This window comes from Natator depressus, chromosome 8 (genome assembly GCF_965152275.1).
Source record: "Natator depressus isolate rNatDep1 chromosome 8, rNatDep2.hap1, whole genome shotgun sequence".
NCBI classification, from domain to species: Eukaryota; Metazoa; Chordata; order Testudines; family Cheloniidae; genus Natator; species Natator depressus.
Window position 1 is genome coordinate 88,584,887 of NC_134241.1, and position 21,050 is coordinate 88,605,936.

Genomic DNA, 21,050 nt, shown 5'->3' on the forward strand with positions numbered 1-21,050 from the left:
TCTTTACATACATTTCACAGTAATGTTGATGCCCAGAGTGTCACAAGCTTTTATTAGAGACCTTGTATGATACTCTTTGGTGAACTCTGATGTGAATACCAGACTTGGGATTCCTGTACCCTTATGTGCTCCGTACACCCTCTTCTAGTTCGAATCAAGAGGTTCCTCAGTCACAGAATGTATGAATTATTTGCTCTCAATCCTGTTTCACTGAATAGTCTTTTTGAGAATGAATGTCCTCATAAAATACACATTAAAGACATGACTGACCTGTTAATTCTGAGGACAATGGTTTGAAATATCTATCCAAGAGTAATTTTAGCATGAAAATGTATCTTCAACACTTAAAAAATATTTATCTGGTACTTTCATTCCAAAATGTTTGCAGGTTGTACAGCCTGAGAGAGAGAAACATAATAAACTAAAGAGGAAAAAATCAAAGAAGGATGAAGAAAAAAACAAAATCCGAGAGGAATGGAACAATTTTTCATATTTTCCTGAAATCACACTCCTTGTCATAAAGGAGTCCACAGTCAATATTAAGAAGCAGAACCACGAAAAGATGGTAAGGGTGTAGGTGCGGTAAGCTCTTTTCTAGCAGACGGATGAGCTAATGAGACAGTATTGCTGGACAAAAGTGGTGCCATTAATACCATCATTCCTGTTATTTATCTAATGGGTACCAAACATTGTAATGTCAACAATTTGTGTTTAAAAAAAAAAAAGTGCTCTGGTTTGAAGAACAAATTGATAAACAACATCTTTCTTCCCCAAAGCTATGCAGTTGTGCACGTGTCACTATCCATACCACAACACTTGTTTTTATCCCCATCCAAGCCCCCCCAGTATGTGGTAAACAACCCCACCACACTTCATAGTTAGTTCTCTGTGACCTCCCTGGATGCATCTTGGCAAGAGAAAAGCAGCGTGGAGGAAGAAGAGAAACAGCAATGAGTATGGAGGGAGAGGAGACCAAGAGAAAGATCTGGTGGGGAAGAGGCAAGAGAACACCAGCAAACATAGGAATAATGGGACTCCTCAATGAGAGTACCCTGACCTTTTCCTCCTGCTGAGCATTATTTTGGATGCCAGAATTTAGAAAGGAACTATCAAAACATGTGTGCCTCCGAATCCAGTGTGGCCCTCCCACATGCTCCTGAGAAGTCCTTTTGAATCAGAGGGACCCACATGGGTGCCAGACTCTGCACTCGTGGATCTCACTGGAGAGTAAGGGTGTGTGTGTAGCTCACCATAAACCATCTGCTCACCCATGCTAACCAGTCAAAAAGATATCTGGGGATGTATGATGGTCATTGTTGCCCTTCTAAATATTTCTTTGTGCCGTAGGTACTCGGATAACATTTTGCCTTGCCCTTTGAAAAATCCTGGGGAAAACAGTAGCATACATAAATTCCCAGATTCTAACCCTCTCCTTCTCTCCTTTATTAATTTTTTAACTGAGCTGCAATAATTCTTGACTAAAATATCTTCTTTATTCTAGGAATTAAAACTTTCTTCACATGAGGAGGCCTTGTCATTTGCATCTTTAGTAGATGGATACTTCAGACTTACTGCAGATGCCCACCTCTATCTCTGCACTGATGTAGCGCCACCTTTGATAGTGCACAACATAAAAAACGGCTGCCATGGACCCATTTGGTTAGTTTAAATGCATTTATCCCCTCCTAGAGCCATAGCACTACCCTGAACTAACTGAGGAAATTGAGAAATTTAGGAGGGTTCTTGACTAGCAGGGATTTGCTAGCAAAGGATTGTAGGGTGACTTAATTGATGATGAACAAGACTGCTGGAAACCAGCATTTATTTTTACAGTGCCAAACTGTTTCTCAGATATTTGCATGTTCAGTTTGAGACAATTTGTTAAAATGTTGCTAAGACGGGAGAGAAGGAGAACAACATCTGGTGTAAGTCATTTGAAACTGTAGGGTAGGATTTTCAGAAGCACTTACTGCTGGCCTAACTCTTCTGTTATTGAAGTAAACAATAAAATGGCAATACTCCCAGCAGAGTAAGGCCACTGCTGAGCGCCTGTAAAAATCACACTCACAATGTCTTTATCTTCTGCATTGTGCTATTCTACATTTCCAAGAGCCCTGCTTTCTGCAGAGATGTTTTGTTTTTATAGTTCTACAGGCCATTACAAGTGACGTGCACACAATGTTTTCTTATGTAGTCTGTACTTTCATTTTTGTGCTGTTTTTTAAACTATAAACCCAGGAATCCTGACTTCCTCTCCAAACTAACCACTTCTTCCTGGGTTCTACTTTTAGCTTTGCCACTGACTACATGGAGTAACTGGGTACTGATTCTCTGGACCTCATTTTCCTCATCTGTAAAATGAAAATGTTTACTTATCTCATAGGAGCAGGTGAAGGCTTAATTCATTAATGTCTATAGAGCACTTTGGCAGGGTCTGCACTAGAGTTGAACTATTGCTAATTGAACTGCACATACATCCCCAAATGGTGAAGTGTGTCAACAAATGGTGAAGTGTGTCAACCCCAGCCAAGAAATCTTTGCAAATGTATGCAAATACAAAGTGGTGGTATTCTCATTTTTATTGCAGTTGAAGGAATTATCTCATTTCTTCCTTTGTTTTTGCCATCCCATTGTTTTTTCCTCTTGTGTTCCCAGTCATAAAGCATATTTTTATTTTAGATTAAAAATAGTGTCCATAAGAGACTGTAGTGTGTGCACGTCACTTGTAATAGGCTACAACTACATATGAAAACATAATGGCAACTGTTCCTGCAGACAGGCATAGTTCTTCAAAATTTGAAGGTGCAACAAACAGAAAACAAAGCTATTACATGCATACAGTTCTGGAAGCTTGTTAACAAATTAAGGTGTGTATACATGCACACAGTATAAAGTATGTTTTAATAGTGTAAGTGCTTGTATAATGCAGTTGCTCATTCTTGTTCTAAAGTGTAGATTTCAAGAGGACATTTGATTAAAATAGCTTTGGAATGTAACTGCTCATTTGCCCATTATACTCATTCTTCTGTTAACTGTTTCAGCACAGAGTATGCCATCAACAAATTGAGACAAGAAGGGAATGAGGAGGGGATGTATGTGCTGAGGTGGAGCTGTACAGACTTTAATCACATCCTCATGACAGTGACGTGTTCTGAAATCTCACAGGTATGTTGGGACACATCGCTAAATGAAGTTACAAGCATCACACACGGTGTTGGAGTCAGGTAAAGGCTATAAACTCCTCATGATCCATATACATGTAATTCGGTAGCTTAGTGCATGTGATCCTGTCTGACTCTAACAACTGGCCCCAATAGCCACAACAGCCTGCTTACTCACAGGGTAAATCTCCATGAGTACCTGAACCAGTCTGACAGGGATACCACAGTTTATGCAGAATTCCCACTGGGACTCCACGCAGGAGGGCATGTGAGTGACAGATCCAAAATGATGCTTTTGTTGGATGAAATATATGCTCAAAGATCTGCAGAAGGAAGAGTGACTGTCAGAGTTCCTCACTCTATCCAAAATGTTTCTTTAGGTCGTTTTCTGGACAAGTGATAGAGACATTAGATGAGGGTTGTTTGCCTGGATCTATATAAGAGGCATTGGACAAGGCATCATACAGGAAGTTAACAATGTACAGTATTTTGGAAGAAGTGACAGAATGATAAACTGGATAGAAAATTGGTTGTAGACAAATGTTGGGAAGTCAGGCAGTCACTTATTAAGTGGGTCCTTCAAGGGTCATTGCTGGGCTCATTTCTTTAAGGTTAGAATTTGGCCCCAAGCTATGCATGTACAACTCCCACTGACTTCAGTGGCAATTGTGTCGATGGATCTGAAAGCAGAATTGGTCCAGAGTTGTTAAAATTAACTACAGAAAGGAATGGTACTATATGTAGGAGATGATGGTGCTCAGATGCTGCAGTGATTAGGACCATGTGAGTAAGTGGCTGGATGGACCACTTAAAAGAACCAAACTAGGAGGTACTTTCCAAAACTACTCAAGAATTTGAGCCATGTAGGGAATTGGGAGGAAAATGGCAAATGGAATTCCACAATATAAAATAACTAAGTGTGGTACATATGGGGGATTGAATGGGACAAGCAAATATACATACAGTGCCCTCTTCTGCAGGGTTTATCTTCAGATGGGAGTAAGGAAAGCTGCAGCAGAGGGCACACCCATAGGTAACAGAAATAGCAAAAAAACGAATGGGGTGTAGGAGAGGTAAGGACATCCGTGAGTAACGCTTGAAAGTAGGACTGCAGGATATAATAGATGCAAGGAAGGTAAAATTATGTAAAATTCCCACAACAGTTTTACATTCCACAATAAACACTTTGTCCAAACCATAGGAACAGCCATGGGTATAAGGATGGCTCCCCAATATACCAACCCCATGGGCTACCTTGAAGAAGAATTTCTGGACACATGCACCATGAAACCAATTATAAACCTGAGATACATTGAGGATATTTTCATCCTCTGGACAGACAAGCTAAACTCCCTTAGATTTCCACCATAACTTCAACAATCACCACCCATCCATTAAACTCTCTAGAACACTCCTACACTAGCAGCTCCTTCCTGAAGACCATGATCAGCTTCAAGAATAGAAACCTATAGACAGCTATATACAAGAAATCCACGAATCACCACACTACTTTCACAGGTCCAGCAACCACCCCAAAACATACCAAGAAATCTGTTATCTTCAGCCAGGCATTCAGATACCTCAGAATGTGCTCTGAGGAGAAAGTGTGGGATATACACTTTAACACTCTTAAAACTGCCTTCACCAAACAGGGACACCAGAGAAATAGATCGCATCATGGATACCCCAAATACACTGAGAGAACCTTCTTCAATACAAAAATAAAACCCTCTTCAACCGCACACCCTTATCATCTACCATCCCTCACTGAAACCCATACAAGGTATCATCAAACAATTACAACCCATACTCAGTGGGGATCGCATCCTGAAAGAAATCTTTCCTGACCCCTCTATTCTAGCCTTCAAACAACTCCCCCAACATCTCCAAGCTCATCATCAGAAGCAGGGTCCCCACAGACCAGGACACACCAACTCAAAGCAGCACTAGACTTCGCCAGAACAACAGATGCAAAACCCGTAGATGTATGTCTAGTGTTGCAATGATGAACACTCCCCACAACACACCTTTCAAGATGCATGAGTCCTACATGTGCCAGTCACAACATGTGGTGTACCTCATCCAGTGCATTAAATGCCCCAATAACAACTATGTGGGTGAAACCAGACAATAACTATGCTCTCAAACGAACTCATATAGAAAAATGATAAAAGACAAAAACACCCTATCACCTGTGGGCGAACACATTTTACAAAGCAATCACTCTATAGCTGACCTCTCAGTCCTCATCCTTAAATGAAACCTGTGCAACACCTGCAAAAGATGAGCCTCGGAGCTTAAATTCATAACTTTGCTAGACACTAAAAATCATGGACTGAATAGAAATGCTGGATTTATGCTTTTTATGCTTATTACAACAGTCTGTAATCCCCTACCATTCCCCCCCCCCCCCCGCCCGCTTCCCTGGCCCTAAAGAAGAACTCTGTGTAAGCGTGAAAGCTTGTCTCTCTCACCAACAGAAAAAGATAAATATATTACCTCACCCACCTGGTCTCTCTAATATCCTGGGACCAACATGGCTACAACACTGCATACAGCTTTTGTATAGCAACACATTTTACAGAAGTGGGTGATCATTATTTCCCTTGTACAGATGAGGAAGTTGAGGCACTATGTGAAGTTTGTCTTGGAAAACTAGGAGAACCTTATTGCAAATGTACAAATACTGTAGAGACTTGAAGAAGAATCACACCCAGAGATCTAGTATGTAGCAGTTCAGGCTAAAAGATGGCGGGGGGTGGGGGGGTAAAATTTCAAAGCCACAGGTCATAGGTACCTACAATTGAAAATGTACTCCCAGGATATGAACTGCAACTGGAGAACTTATTCAGGTTTGAGGTTTAAAAGGGCTTTTCCCCTCAGCATCTGGAACAGTCTATCCTGCATTATAGCAAGTCGAACCATCATTTGTGCATTTAAAGTTGTTTTAGGAAAGATTTATATTTTGAGACATAAGTTCAAATTCTGCAGCCCTTAATTGACACTATTAGGAATTTTACTCCATTAAGGATTGGGGAAATTGGCCCCATTATATTTTTAGTATATGGCACTTTAAAAGCAGAGGCTTTAAGTTGGCATGGGTAGATTTATAGTGCTAAATTGGTCCCTGGTTTAATTTCACTGTCTTCTTTGGGCTCTCATCAGGAATGAATTTGGCCTCAGATGTGCTTTGTCAGCTCCTATGACCTATTGTTTCATTTTTCTGATTAACATTTTGCCTTTTTTTCCCCTAAAATAGCAAAGGTTAAATGAGTCGATCCAGTACAAGAACTTCCAGATCGAGGTGACAAAAGACGGTTGCTTCCTTCATGGCTCAAATAAGTTTTTCCCATCTTTAAAAGAACTGATGGATCACTTGAAGGGACAGACCCTTAGAACGGACAACATAAGCTTTACACTGAAGAGATGCTGCCAGCCAAAACCAAAAGGTAGCGACTCTCTCTTCAGACTTTGTTCTAGAGAAGCTGAAGGCATTTCTGATCACAGAGGGACTTTGCATTTTGTTCTGTTTTTAAATTAATTTTTGACAAATTTAAAAATAAATTTAAAAATATCCTACTTGTTTCAGGGGGGAAAAGCTGTTTTTAATAAAAAAGACTAGGTACTTCATAGTACTGCAAGTACGATGAACAAATTATTTTTTGAGAACTGTGTGATCTCAGCACAGGATGTTCAAGGGCTGTTGCTAATTGCTAGCATAATTTGTGCACAGTTTTAAAAGTAAGTAGCACATTGCCTTCAGCATGTAAATAACCAGCCCCGTAGTATCAACAATAGAATACTAATTTTAATATAGCTCTTAGAGGTTTTTAAAAAAAAATCTCACACATGACTCATAATGAGTCATGTGTTTAAATACCTCTTAATATTGTAAAATGTAAGCAGTAATCATTTACTGGCTTCCCCCACCCCCAGCAAAAGACACATGCACCAAGCAGGGGTGCTGCCATCCACTGTGTTTTTTGTTCTACCAAAGAAAGCATGCAGGGTGGAAAGTCATGTTTACAACCTTTTGTTTAAATATCACTTGCTCTTGAGGTCAAGTGTTTAATAATAAATAATAATAATAATAATAATTAAAAGAGAGAAACAAAGGGGTTGATCCTGAAGCCATTACTCAGATAGAACACACTTTGAAGTCATTGGGAATTTTGTCTGAGCAAGGACTTCAGACTTCGCTTTAAAATTGGTTATGGGAGTAGAACGGAACTTTGCGCAGTGTGTTGTGAATTTCATTAAAGTCACTTTATAAAAAGTGTACAAATTACTTGTAGCTGAACTTTATGAAAGAGGAAGGACGTGGTGTGGTCCTGTTGATCAGATAATGGTTTCCTGTTAGAATAAGGGGAATAATTGAGATAAAGTAGTTACCTTTTTAGTTTGTGAAAAGTTTAGACAAATATAATTTGTACATATGAGAGGCATGTTGCCCTGCTTATGTAACAACATTGTCAGTGCTTCAGAAACTAAAGCCAGGGGTGGCCAACCTGAGCCTGAGAAGGAGTCAGAATTTACCAATATACTTTGCCAAAGAGCCACAGTAATACGTCAGCAGCTCCCTTCCCTGCCCCGCTCACAGCGCCTCCCACCCACCAGCAGTCCTGCTGATCAGCGCCTCCCCCTCCCTCCCCACACTTCCTGATCAGCTGTTTTGTGACATGCTGGAGGCTCGGGGGGGGGGGGGGGGAGGGGGAGGAGCAAGGGCATGAAGGCTATGGGGAGGGCGTGGAGTGGGGGCAGGGCCTGTGCAGAGCCAGGGGTTGAGCAGTGAGCACCCTCTGGCATATTGGAAAGTTGGCACCTGTAGCTCCAGGAAACCCTGTGTACATTGCTTTCCAGCGCTCTGCTTGAGGCATTGTGGAGTTGCAGTAACCCCAATGCAGGCCAGTGCTTAACAGGCGCGTTTGTGTCCTGTATATTTTTCAGTGCAGAAAGTACTGGCAATTTTTGTGGTGCTGTACAGAGCAACACTCGCTAATGTTACAATGGGGAGATTAAAAAATGGGTGTTTTTTATTGGATTCTCTTCCAAGTGATAGTTAGATGCTAGGAGAAGTTACCTGACCAGATAATCACATTTTATGGTTTTTCCCTTAAACTGTCTGGGAATATTAGCTTGCAGTTAGCGTATGGAAGATAAAACTCCATTATTGGATAAACTATTAGAAGTAAGGAATTGCTAATTTATGATTAAAAAATCAACTACAGCAAAATGTGTTTTCTCTCTTTCCAGAAATCTCTAACTTGTTAGTGGCAACAAAGAAAGGCCAGGAATGGCATCCGGTTTGCCCTCTAGGTCAATTGAGTTTTCATCGAATTCTTAAAGAAGAAGTTAAGCAGGTAAGTAGCTGCTGAATATCAATTTGCTTCGCTGATCTTTTCAGTTGCCTAGTACAACCAAACAAGAACGAACAGCCTTCATGCCTAGGGAAATAACATGAAATCTCAACAACGATAGTCTCCCCTCCCCCAAAAGAGGTTTTAAAAAAATCATTATTAGTTTAAAAGAGCTATTAAGCCACCCAATGTGAACTCAAGTGTTTTAGCAATGATGGGTTATATGCACTTGCATAGCAGGAAGGAAGTACCCCATGTACATGTTTTTCCATCAGGAAGGAAAAACACATTTCCTAGGCTGGTTTTGGGAATCTTAATTTTATCACCCATACACCCTAACCCACTTTGTTTTGTAAAGGTCTTATATTTTTAAAGGCTTGATTCAGTAGAGAAAAACTGTACTGAAGACTGAGATCTTGCCCAGTAGGAAACGAGGAACCTAAGTGATTTAGGAGCTTAAGTCCCATTTCAGAAGTGACTGAGGGATTTAGGAGCATATGTCTGTCTGAAAGTCAATGGAATTTAAGTGACTATAAAGCTATGTCTATACTACCAAAAAAAAACCTGCAGCAGCAAGTGTCAGAGCTTGGGTCAACAAATACAGTAACTCTTCGCTTAACGTTGTAGTTATGGTCCTGAAAAATGCTACTTTAAGTGAAACGATGTTAAGCGAATCCAATTTCCCCATAAGAATTAATGTAAATAGCAGGAGTTAGGTTCCAGGGAAAGTTTTTTCGCCAGACAAAAGACTATATTTTATATATATACACACAGGCACACACACACACAGTATAAGTTTTAAACAAATAATTTAATACTGTACACAGCAATGATGATTGTGAAGCTTGGTTGAGGTGGTGAAGTCAGAGGGTGGAAGAGGGTGGGATATTTCCCAGGGAATGCCTTACTGCTAAACGATGAACTAGCACTCAGCTGAGCCCTCAAGAGTTTACACATTGTTAGTGTAGCCTGACACTCTACAAGGCAGCACAAATGGAGGGAGGGGAGACAGCATGGCAGAGAGAGACTGAGACACACACCCTGTGTGTGAGAGAGACAGAGGCGCATTGCCCCTTTAAGTACGCTGACGCCACTCTAAGTACATTGCCTTTTTAAGTAGATTAGCAAGTTGAGACAGCAGCTCCTGCCAGCAAGCTCCCTCCGTCCTGAGCCCTGTGTGTCGTCCCCCCCCCCCCCCCCACTGCTCTGTGAGATGGGGGGCAGGAGCAGGGGACACGCTGACATTAGCACCACTCTTCTCTTTCTCACCCTCCCCCCCACGCACAGCAAGCAGGAGGCTCCTGGGAGTAGCTCCAAGGCAGAGGGCAGGAGCAGCACATGGCAGTGTGGGGAGGGACAGCTGAACTGCCTGGCAATTGATAGCCTGCAGGGCAGCTGCCGCACAGGGAACTTAGGGGAGCTGATAGGGGGCTGCCAGTCCACCCTGGTTCCAAACCCCACCAACTAGCTCCAACGGGCTGCTCTTTCTGCAAGCAGTGGACAAAGCAGACGGCTGCCAAACAACGTTATAAGGGAGCATTGCGCAACTTTAAATGAGCATGTTCCCTAATTGATCAGCAATGTAACAACATTAACCAGGACAACGTTAAGTGAGGAGTTACTGTAGCAGTGTAGTTGTTCCTGCCTGGGCTCCCGCTGGAGAAGGAACATCTGCAGTGCTGTTTGTAGCCATATATTTGGGCTCACGGTGTTTGTGCTCTGTTGACCTGGGCTCTGAGACTCACTTCTTTATATATATAGGTTAATAATCAGCACATACATACTTTCTTCCTGCAAAAGAACCAAGGAGAATCCTCTGTTAATTTGAGGGGAAATGTCATTTGTTTTTTCTAATATCCCTGAAAGTGAGTTCCATTGAAATACTACTTGCTGTAATTTTTTGGTAACACTTTAAAGTAACACATCAATGTCATCCTGTTGTAAATAAGAGGCCAGTCATCATTAATTCATTTGACATTCATTCTAATAACATTAAATCATGCTGGACTTGTTTGGTATTAATGTAACTCTACTATCTGACATCCTATTAATACTAAATGAGTTCAGCATGATAAAAAATACCATTTTCAGAGAATACCAAAACGAGAAATAATGAGCTGGCACTTACTGTAAAATGTTACTAGTTTCTCTTTGCTGATAGACTGCTGATGGTGAAATCTGAAAATTACTAAAGCAAGTGGAATAGGGAATTCTGAGTGGTTGCAAGGACTTGTATTAAGTATTTTTGTAGCTCTACACCGGTTTCTTTGATGCCTTGGTTTGAAAATGCCGGTTATACATTATGTTTTAGGATGAACACCTTGGAAGAGGAACAAGAACACAGATTTACTCTGGGATTCTTAATTATAAGGAAGATGAGACTGAAGGGTACCAGGATGAAAAAGAGAAGAAAGTCCTCCTCAAAGTCTTGGACCCCAGTCATAGAGACATTTCTTTGGCAAGTTCTTTCTCTTTTCAGTTCATAGTATACAAACAAGTAGCCAATGCCACCTTATTCATGTTCAGATGTTCATTATTTAAATAACATTAGTTTTGTATCAAAAGTGAGGAAGTTGAAAATTTAAGGCTAGCATTTTGCATGCAAGATGCTACCTAACGTTCCCTGGCAATACTCATGCACCTGACAAGATCAATCTAACTTAGTCAGGAGTCAGTTTTTTCAGATGAGTCACAAATCCAGGCCCTGATCCCACATGCAAGTCTAACTTCTGAAGTCAGCAGTCCCTGAGTTCAGTGGGCTATACACAGGGATAAGCACTTGTTGTAACTACTAGATTACGCCCTGGTCCTGCATGCAGTAGGCTTGGAGTCAGGATGCTAGAGTCTATCAGCACCTCTGACACTGATACACCATATAGCCGCATGTAAGTCACTTAACCTCTTTGTGCCTCAGTTTATTCCTTGTGAAGAGGAGCTGCTACTATACAGGAGGATGGCGAGGCTTAATGTTGATAAGATGCTTTGAAAACCTTGGCTAAAGAGTTGGCATGGTATATAAAGTTTAAACAACAGCACTTCTGTTGCACCTTCGCTGCAGTGGTGTTTATGTAGCACTTTAATGTGTTGTTGATCCTGCATGTTACAGGAGTCACATTGGTCTTTCCTGAACTTTATAATATTGTTATGTCACCTTCAGTTGTTTCCTTACATGCCTTACTTTAGGATAGCCACTGAAATGCTGGTATTTACTTTTACTATTTCACTTTCTAATAGGCGTTTTTTGAGACAGCAAGCATGATGAGGCAAATTTCCCACAAACACATCGTCTTCCTTCACGGGGTCTGTGTCCGCGATGTAGAAAGTGAGTTCATTTAAAATCTGTCAATGTGGCTCTTACGAAATGAAGACATAAGCCGTTAAGGGAAGGGTAGGTCTTTTTGTTCAGCGCCTAGCACAACAGGTCCTAGTCCATGACTGGGAGCCTGAGGCACTACTGCAGTACAAATAATAAATAATAATCAAAGTGGTGGTAGAATTGGAATGAGGAGCCTTTCCTTCAGCTGTGTGTCATATCAGAGTTTTCCCTCCTAATGCCACTTATCTTCAGACAGTGTTTATAAGAATGGTTTCCTTGGGTCAGGAGACCAGACAAGGTATTGACTTCCCACTCATTGGAGTTTTGCCTGCCAGTAGAGGTTACCTCCCAGGTCAGGGTTGAGGAGGGGGCCAGTGCATATACTGTACCTATTATGTGGCCAGTGGAACCCTTTGTTAATCTGGATCCTTCACAAGCAGTGAATTCACTTCTGATTTAAAGCATTAGTACAGACACAGTGGTGTGGTGCAGATGCTCCAAAAATGTAGCTCTCCATGAAAGACCCAGTTATGCCCTTTGGATTATTTCAGACATAATACTGTTGCTACATACTGAAGGCATGACTCTATTTTTGTAGATATCATGGTTGAAGAGTTTGTTGAATTTGGGCCACTGGATCTCTTTATGCACCGGAAAAGTGATGTTCTCACAACTCCTTGGAAATTCAAAGTAGCCAAACAGCTGGCAAGTGCATTAAGCTACTTGGTAAGTAGGCAGCATGCTAGTGGGGGAAAGTACTGCCTGTAGGGTTTTTTTGGTCTAAATCGCAAAATTAGTGTGCAGTAGCTGCCCGTGAAATTCCTTTTTCTGGGTATTGTTCAATAGAACACACAGGAACATCTGTGGTCTGGGGTGGGGTGGAAGTCAGACCTCCTCGTTGTTTTTATTATATTATTTCAAATAATGTCCAAGGCTCCTAGAGTAGCAGATGGGTGCCTATTTAATGTCAAATCTAATACAGTGCCCATCTCTGCCATTTTATGACCTCAGGCAAGTCACTTAATGCCCCTGGCCTTCATTTACATCCCTTATGAAAGAGGGATGATGATTCTTGCCCATTTTTATATAGTGCATTGAGATCTGTGGGTGAAAGTGGCATATAAGTGTGCAGTCCCCCCGCCCCCCCCCCCCACCACCTTCCTGCTGCAGGAGCATTTCTCCCAAGCTACTTGTTGGAGCTCAGACTGGATACTTTACATCTCTCTCTTGAGCCATGTAAACAAAGGTATTTGCATAGCGTGGCTGCATCATTGTATTTATTGTAACCCTCTTTTAAATACAGGAGGATAAAGAGTTAGTACATGGAAATGTGTGCACGAAAAATATTTTATTAGCAAGAGAGGGAATTGACCATGAATATGGTCCTTTCATTAAACTGAGTGACCCAGGAATTCCAATAATGGTGCTATCCAGACAAGGTACCGTATAAAATCAGATTATTCATTTTACTGTGGTTGGGAAGGAAGAGAGAAAATGTTGTTTTACCAGATAGTTCCTTCTGGTTGACAGCCTGGTATCTCTCTCTTCCATTCTGTACAGCTTTGAGTTATAGTTTTGTGGATACACATAATAAAGTGGTATGTTGCTCACATTCGGTGTATTTGGTTACCTTTGTCATTCTGTGCGCACACACACACACACACACAAGATGTAAAAAAGCAACACTGGGTTTAATGAGCTAATAGAAGAGGAATCCCAGTTTTATGAAGGCTCAGGGCACATCCGATACTTGTAACTAGTTATTTGTTAAATTGCTATAGTGCAATAGAATGCTGAATAACTTGGCAGTTTTTCTAGCCCTTAATTGATATTAACTCCAGATCACGTAAACTGTCTTTTATCTAAGAATGTGTCGAACGAATCCCTTGGATTGCACCTGAATGTGTTGAAGATTCAAAAAATTTAAGTGTTGCAGCAGACAAGTGGAGTTTTGGCACAACACTGTGGGAAATCTGCTATAATGGAGAAGCACCCCTGAAAGATAAGACATTAGCAGAGGTAAAAGTCTGTTTCATAAGTCTTCCCTTGCTGTGTGAAATGCATCATCTTTGGCACTTATTGTTTCCATATTAGACTTGATAGTACTTTAATATTTTCTGTTCAACCAGCTATTTAAATCCCATGTGAAAATTCAGTACAGGTGGGTTTGCTAAGGAGGTTGCTGCTGCTTAGAATACTGCAGGTCTGAACTAGGAATTGGGCTTTGCCTGACAACAAAGATAAATAACTAATGCTTGACTACTGACCCTGTATCAGCTTTTTGAGGGTGGGATTTCTTAACCCAGTGTAAAAAGTGATTAGTGCTAATGCAGGAGCTTTTGAGGCACCTGCACCAAAGGGTTGCACATATGACATGTAAATCACACTATTTATCCCAAAGCACTTGACAAATAAGACAAAGATTCAATGAAATTCAGTTACCTCTGGAGGGCAAGATCCAGCCAGCACACTGAATGAGTGGGAGAAAAGGGCATCTAGCCAGCACCAGCAGAGCAAAGTACTGCACTAACAGAGCCAAATGGAAAGCCCTCCCTCCATTTTGATTTTCACAGGTTTCATTTATTTGCTAACTGTTCCCTTAAGCCACTCCCAAGACACTTACACACACCCAAAAAAAAGACCCCTTAATATCAATAGACTGTCACCTCTGTGTCTGGATGTTATTGGACTAACTCAGCTTATTTTCTGACTAGATGTCTGCAGTTCTTAGCTCTTAGAATCACTGACTCTCCCATGTTAATTAACACACAGCCCCCCTCATTACTCCTAGCCATTCATCCGTGCAATCAGAGCGCTTCCAATAACACTGGATTCCTGTAGTCTGAAACATTCACATAGGTAGACAGGATTCCCTTCCCAAAACAATGCCATGCTGGGCTCTCTTAAGAACATAAGAATGGCCATACTGGGTCAGACCAAAGGTCCATCCAGCCCAGTATCCTGCCTACCGACAGTGGCCAATGCCAGGTGCCCCAGACGGAGTGAACCTAACAGGTAATAATCAAGTGATCTCTCTCCTGCCGTCCATCTCCACCCTCTGACAAACGAAGGCTAGGGACACCATTCCTTACCCTTCTTGGCTAATAGCCATTAATGGACTTACCCTCCATGAATTTATACAGTTCTCTTTTAAACCCTGTTGTCATCCTAGCCTTCACAACCTCCTCAGGCAAGGAGTTCCACAGGTTGACTGTGCACTGAGTGAAGAAGAACTTCCTTTTATTTGTTTTAAACCTGCAGCACATTAATTTCATTTGGTGGCCCCTATTTCTTATATTATAGGAACAAGTAAATAACTTTTCCTTACTCACTTTCTCCACACCACACATGATTTTATAGCCCTCTATCATATCCCCCCTTAGTCTCCTCTTTTCCAAGCTGAAAAGTCCTAGCCTCTTTAATCTCTCCTCATATGGGACCCATTCCAAAGCCCTAATCATTTTAGTTGCCCTTTTCTGAACCTTTTCTAATGCTAGTATATCTTTTTTTGAGATGAGGGGACCACATCTGTACGCAGTATTCAAGATGTGGGCGTACCATGGATTTATAGAAGGGCAATAAAATATTCTCTGTCTTATTCTCTATCCCTTTTTTAATGATTCCTAACATCCCGTTTGCTTTTTTGAGTGCCGTTGCACACTGCGTGGACGTCTTCAGAGAACTATCCACGATGACTCCAAGATCTTTCTCCTGATTCGTTGTAGCTAAATTAGCCCCCATCATATTGTAGGTATAGTTGGGGTTATTTTTTCCATTGTGCATTACTTCACATTTATCCACATTAAATTTCATTTGCCATTTTGTTGCCCAGTCACTTAGTTTTGTGAGATCTTTTTGAAGTTCTTCACAGTCTACTTTGGTCTTAACTATCTGGAGCAGTTTAGTATCATCTGCAAACTTTTCCACCTCGCTGTTTATCCCTTTCTCCAATGAATAGGTTGAATAGGATTGGTCCTAGGACTGACCCTTGGGGAACACCACTAGTTACCCCTCTCCATTCTGAAAATTTACCATTTATTCCTACCCTTTGTTCCCTGTCTTTTAACCAGTTCTCAATCCATGAAAGGATCTTCCCTCTTATCCCATGACAACTTAATTTACATAAGAGCCTTTGGTGAGGGACCTTGTCAAAGGCTTTCTGGAAATCTAAGTACACTATGTCCACTGGATCCCCCTGGTCCACATGTTTGTTGACCCCCTCAAAGAACTCTAATAGATTAGTAAGACATGATCTCCCTTTACAGAAACCATGTTGACTTTTGCCCAACAATTTATGTTCTTCTATGTGTCTGACAGTTTTATTCTTTAGTTGAAACAATAGTAATTTGCCTGGTACTGATGTTAGCCTTACCGGTCTGTAATTGCCAGGATCACTTCTAGAGCCCTTCTTAAATATTGGCGTTACATTAGCTATTTTCCAGTCATTGGGTACAGTAATTGATTTAAAGGACAGGTTACAAACCATAGTTAATAGTTCCGCAATTTCACATTTGAGTTCTTTCAGAACTCTTGGTGAATGCCATCTGGTCCCGGTGACATGTTACTGTTAAGTTTCTCAATTAATTCCAAAACCTCCTTCAGTGTCACTTCAATCTGTGACAATTCCTCAGATTTGTCACCTACAAAAGGGTTGGGAATCTCCCTGACATCCTCAGCCATGAAGACTGAAGCAAAGAATTCATTTAGTTTCTCTGCGATGACTTCATCGTCTTTAAGTGCTCCTTTTGTATCTCGATCATCCAGGGCCCCCACTGGTTGTTTAGCAGGCTTCCTGCTTCTGATGTACTTAAAAAACATTTTGTTATTACCTTTTGAGTTTTTGGCCAGCTGTTCTTCAAACTCCTTTTTGGCTTTTCTTACTACGTTTTTACATTTAATTTGGCAGTGTTTATGCTCCTCTCTATTTACCTCACTAGGATTTGACTTCCACTTTTTAAAAGATGCCGTTTTATCTCTCACTGCTTCTTTTACATGGTTGTTAAGCCACAGTGGCTCTTTTTTAGTTATTTCATCGCATCCTCTCTTTCATGCTGGGATTTCTCCTTTCTTTCTTCCATCCTCCCCCAGTCCCTGGCTGACCCACTCCCTACTTCCTTTCCCCATTCCTCCCTGTCAGATGTTAAGACCTGTCGCACCCTCTGCCCTGCCCCCTTCCACTCCTGCAAGCCTGGGACTCCCACATCCTTCTCTGTTGCACTAATATTCTTTAATCAAACCAAAGCCATGTTCTCCCTCACCACTGCTGGGATCCCTGCAGCTAAGATTCCATTTGGGATTCTTCTCCCTTGAAGTTCTGCTCTTCCAAATAAGAGGCTCTTCTGTTCCTAGCCTGCACAACAACTACTAAACTGTTCAAGGAACGTATCTGGGTCCCTTAGCCACTGCCTGAGAGGAACAGGTAGCTCAGCAGAAGAGCTGAGCTACTGAAAGGAATTTGCTGCCCTGACAACAGCGTGTTCCACCATCCTCCTTTCCCCTCCCTAAAATGCGCCTTCTAACCAATACATCATGGGGGCAGCAAATCCTTAAGTTCCTAGACAATGCTTTTTGTGAGGGATGCAGTGGCAAAAAGGAGATATACACCAAACCCTTCTCAGAAATGGCTGCTCTGAGCTATCCCAGACTATACAGAAACTAGTCTTCCCCTGGAAGATGACACCTGTGCAGAGTTTCTGGTGAAAAGGAACTGTTTTGTGGAAGCTGGGGTGGGAGAAAGATCAAAGTCAGATTTGTAATGGAAAGTGTCTTACGATAGCTCTGGAGTTAAAGTATGCGTCTGTAATATAAGGTCTACAATCCATGCTGGGTTTTCTGTCTTGTCTTACAGAAGGAGAGGTTCTACGAAGGGCACTTCATGTTGGTAACACCATCCTGCAAGGAACTAGCTGATCTGATGAAGCAGTGTATGCACTATGATCCCAATCAGAGACCATTTTTCAGAGCAATTATGAGAGACATCAATAAAGTGGAAGAACAAAGTAAGAAATGATTTTGCGTCTTAGTTTGCTATTAAAGGAAGGTTGATTTATTTAGCTAAGTTGGATACTTTAGTGTAACTTCATGTACTAGCAAAGATTTACCATGACAACACATACTGGTAGCAGAAATTCTATGTGTAATACTATTGAGGGTGTGAGTTTTATACCATTGAAACAATGGGAATAAAACATGTCTGTGGATATGTGGAAAGACTATGTAATTTCTATGTTGCGTGTGGGTTAAGTCAAGCTGAGCTGAAATAATTGCAGCCAGTTTTGATATTGTGTGTGTCAAGCTATGTGAGCCCATGGCTATGGCTAGAGTCGAGAGGCTATGGCTAGAGTCATTTGGGAATCTTAATCAGGGCACAGATGTAAGTACAGAAAACTGTGGATCTGATCCAGGTTGCTAAAGGGCATCATGTTTTCAAAGGAAACTTGACGTTACTTTGGACTTCTCTGCCCCCAATACTGAATAAGCCACTTACTTAGTCCTTATTCTGTTAGTTAGCACTTTTCATGTTCCAAGTGCTCTGTCAAACGCTAAACAACTAATCCTTATTTCATCTCTGGAAGGGAGATGTGGGGCTACCCAAAATACTCATCCCCTTCTGTAGATGGGGCAACTAAGTCTAAATCTGAATCTTGGAGAAGAACTCACAAGGACGCAGCAGCTTAGCAGAGCTAGGCATTGAGACAAGCAGCAGAGCAGGAGGTGGGCAAACAATCAGTGAGGGGAGGGAGGAATCTTCTAGCATTCAGCAAGGAGGAGGAGGGGCTCAAGAGAAGAAGTGTCCACTGCGAGCAGGGATAGATTTGAGTCAGGAGCTTTGGATATGAGTAAAACCTAAGGAATAAGGGGACTCTGGGTCCCTGTCTAACGTGGACTGTGTTGATGCTGTTTTCCATGTCAGATCCTGATATTATCTCTGAGAAGAAGCCTTTCGCAGAGGTCGATCCCACTCTCTTTGAAAAACGATTTTTGAAAAGAATCCGAGATTTGGGGGAGGTAAGTAGAGTGGCGTGTTTAGGCCGTGACATGAAGAAGCAGACATATGACTGAGCCTTCTCTCGCTGACACTGTTCCCTGGCAGCATGGCTCCTTTGGGCCCCCCCACTGCCTGCCAACCAAGGAATTCTCCCAGTGCAGAGGGGTCTTTGTGGAAGAAGAGGTGGTGTGCACTTTTAAGCAAATTGCTTGTAGGGCTGCTGGAGGAGTGGGGAAGGAGATGATTTACAGGTGCCTCCACTGCATAGAGACAGGGATAGCATGAGTACAGGCATCTAGGCTAACCCCTTCAGGATAAAAAGGACAGAGCCAAACATGGAAGGTGCACTCCACACACGGATTTGGGGCAAAATCTAGCCCAGGGTGATCAGAATTCACTGGTAATATGTTACCCAGAGGAGCAGCATCACCAGTCTGTCTCTTTTTGATATACCCTTTCTGTAGCATGATGAGAAAAACTGAATTGTAAATGCCTGAAATATTGCACTAAGCATTATCTGGCTAGTGATCACAGTCCAAAATGGTTTCCTTTTTTCTTTTAAAATTAGGGTCACTTTGGCAAGGTTGAACTCTGCAGGTACGATCCAGAGGGTGATAATACAGGAGAGCAGGTGGCAGTAAAGTCCCTGAAACCTGAGAGTGGTGGGAATCATATCGCTGATCTGAAGAAAGAAATCGAAATCTTGAGGAATCTTTATCACGAAAACATTGTGAAATACAAGGGAATTTGCATAGAAGATGGTAAATTTTCAAGTAGAAGATTAAAAATATAAGATTTTTCCTTCTAAGGTTCAGCATAAAAACTTACTCTGGATATGAACTTAGATTTTTTGCTTCTTGGTGTAGGAGTTAAAATCTCTCTGAAGTTTCTCCCCTTCCCTTTTTATGCACTCAAAACTTTAAAGTGGCCACACTGGCTGCCCCCTCACGAAAAATGTGTGTGTAGACAATTAACTATGGCTCAATTACAATCCCGTGGAAAATAGATCATTTATTAAGGAAGTACAGACATAATCATAACTATTCCTCATATCAAAGCAATTGTGGTGCCCATAAGGTCATATTTACATTAAATCCTTTGTGTGGCTCTGTCTCATTAAACATGTCTGCATTCTTCAGCTGTCACCATGATCGCTATTTTAACACGTCAGTATTTGGTTGGGAGCCACAGTTATCTGCCTTGTGAAGTAGGGTCTCTGTCTTCTTATCCATTCATGCAGCACCCAGCACCATGGGTGTTGCTGACACTGATTGGAGCCTTGGGGGCAATACAGCCATGAATATAAATACTTCCAAGTATAGGAAAATCCCCCAGTATGTTAGATGCCACTAAGGTGGTAACTGTTGAGCAAGCGTGGGAGGATGAATGTTGGAGTTAAAGCTATGGCAAAATGAGCATTCTTACTATGTTTGCAGGAGGAAGTGGGATTAAACTCATAATGGAGTTTCTTCCTTCTGGGAGCCTAAAGGAATATCTCCCACGAAGTAAGAGCAAAATCACTCTGAAACATCAGCTAAGATATGCAGTTCAGATCTGCAAGGTAAGCCTGGAAATGGAGTCTTTCAGCAGCACAATGTCTGTTTAATTTGTAAGTACTTGAAAAGGGGGGAGGGGGAGTGGTGTACATGGACAAGGTCCCTGCTCCTAGGGGGTTTGCATTACTTATGTCTCTTACCATGTGTCCAGCAGCTGAAACCTAATCGGGATAGCGTAGTTACCAGTGTGGAGAGCCGCTGCGGCGTGAGCTCATGGAAAACAAGTGGTTCTGAAGGAAGGAGAAAAGGGTGGTCGGCACGCAGAAAAGCCGGCGGCAGCTCCAGCAAAGAGGATGGGAGTGAAAAGTTGCTAAACGTAGACGTGGCAGGACAAAAGGGAGCATTCAGGAGGGGGACCATGGGCAGAGCTCAGAAGAGCTGGAAAAAAGAACCAAGCAGTAGGCAAGAGGAGAGCTGTGCTGGATCTCGGAAGCTAGGACAAGGAGTGTGCACTTGATACAGAAAATGAGGGAGCAAGTGGAATGATGTCACAACAGCAGGAGTGGAAGAGTGTGTTAGGAACGTGAGGAGGGGAGGTGACAGCCAGGTTGTGAGCGTGGGAGAACGGTGGAGTAGGCTGGGGGATTAGATACCATTTGAAATGCATCTAAATTTGAAATCAGTGGGTCATTGTGGAATAGATGCTGGAAAGACAGCTAGGTGTGAGACTGA

The 21,050-nt window shown here is 41.8% G+C and overlaps 1 protein-coding gene across 3 annotated transcripts in view; it reads left to right on the plus strand.

Moving 5' to 3' along the window:
• The window catches only part of JAK1 (Janus kinase 1), a 104,124-nt gene that overhangs the window by 78,784 nt on the left and 4,290 nt on the right, over nucleotides 1–21,050 (plus strand). For all 3 annotated transcript variants that reach the window (XM_074961590.1, XM_074961591.1, XM_074961592.1), the window contains 14 exons: nucleotides 389–565; nucleotides 1,502–1,659; nucleotides 3,042–3,165; nucleotides 6,421–6,610; nucleotides 8,415–8,521; nucleotides 10,830–10,976; nucleotides 11,753–11,840; nucleotides 12,433–12,560; nucleotides 13,138–13,273; nucleotides 13,702–13,853; nucleotides 17,683–17,833; nucleotides 18,748–18,842; nucleotides 19,391–19,583; nucleotides 20,259–20,383. In XM_074961590.1, coding sequence (XP_074817691.1) covers nucleotides 389–565; nucleotides 1,502–1,659; nucleotides 3,042–3,165; nucleotides 6,421–6,610; nucleotides 8,415–8,521; nucleotides 10,830–10,976; nucleotides 11,753–11,840; nucleotides 12,433–12,560; nucleotides 13,138–13,273; nucleotides 13,702–13,853; nucleotides 17,683–17,833; nucleotides 18,748–18,842; nucleotides 19,391–19,583; nucleotides 20,259–20,383 — 1,971 coding nt within the window. The remainder of the gene's footprint in view (nucleotides 1–388; nucleotides 566–1,501; nucleotides 1,660–3,041; nucleotides 3,166–6,420; nucleotides 6,611–8,414; nucleotides 8,522–10,829; nucleotides 10,977–11,752; nucleotides 11,841–12,432; nucleotides 12,561–13,137; nucleotides 13,274–13,701; nucleotides 13,854–17,682; nucleotides 17,834–18,747; nucleotides 18,843–19,390; nucleotides 19,584–20,258; nucleotides 20,384–21,050) is intronic.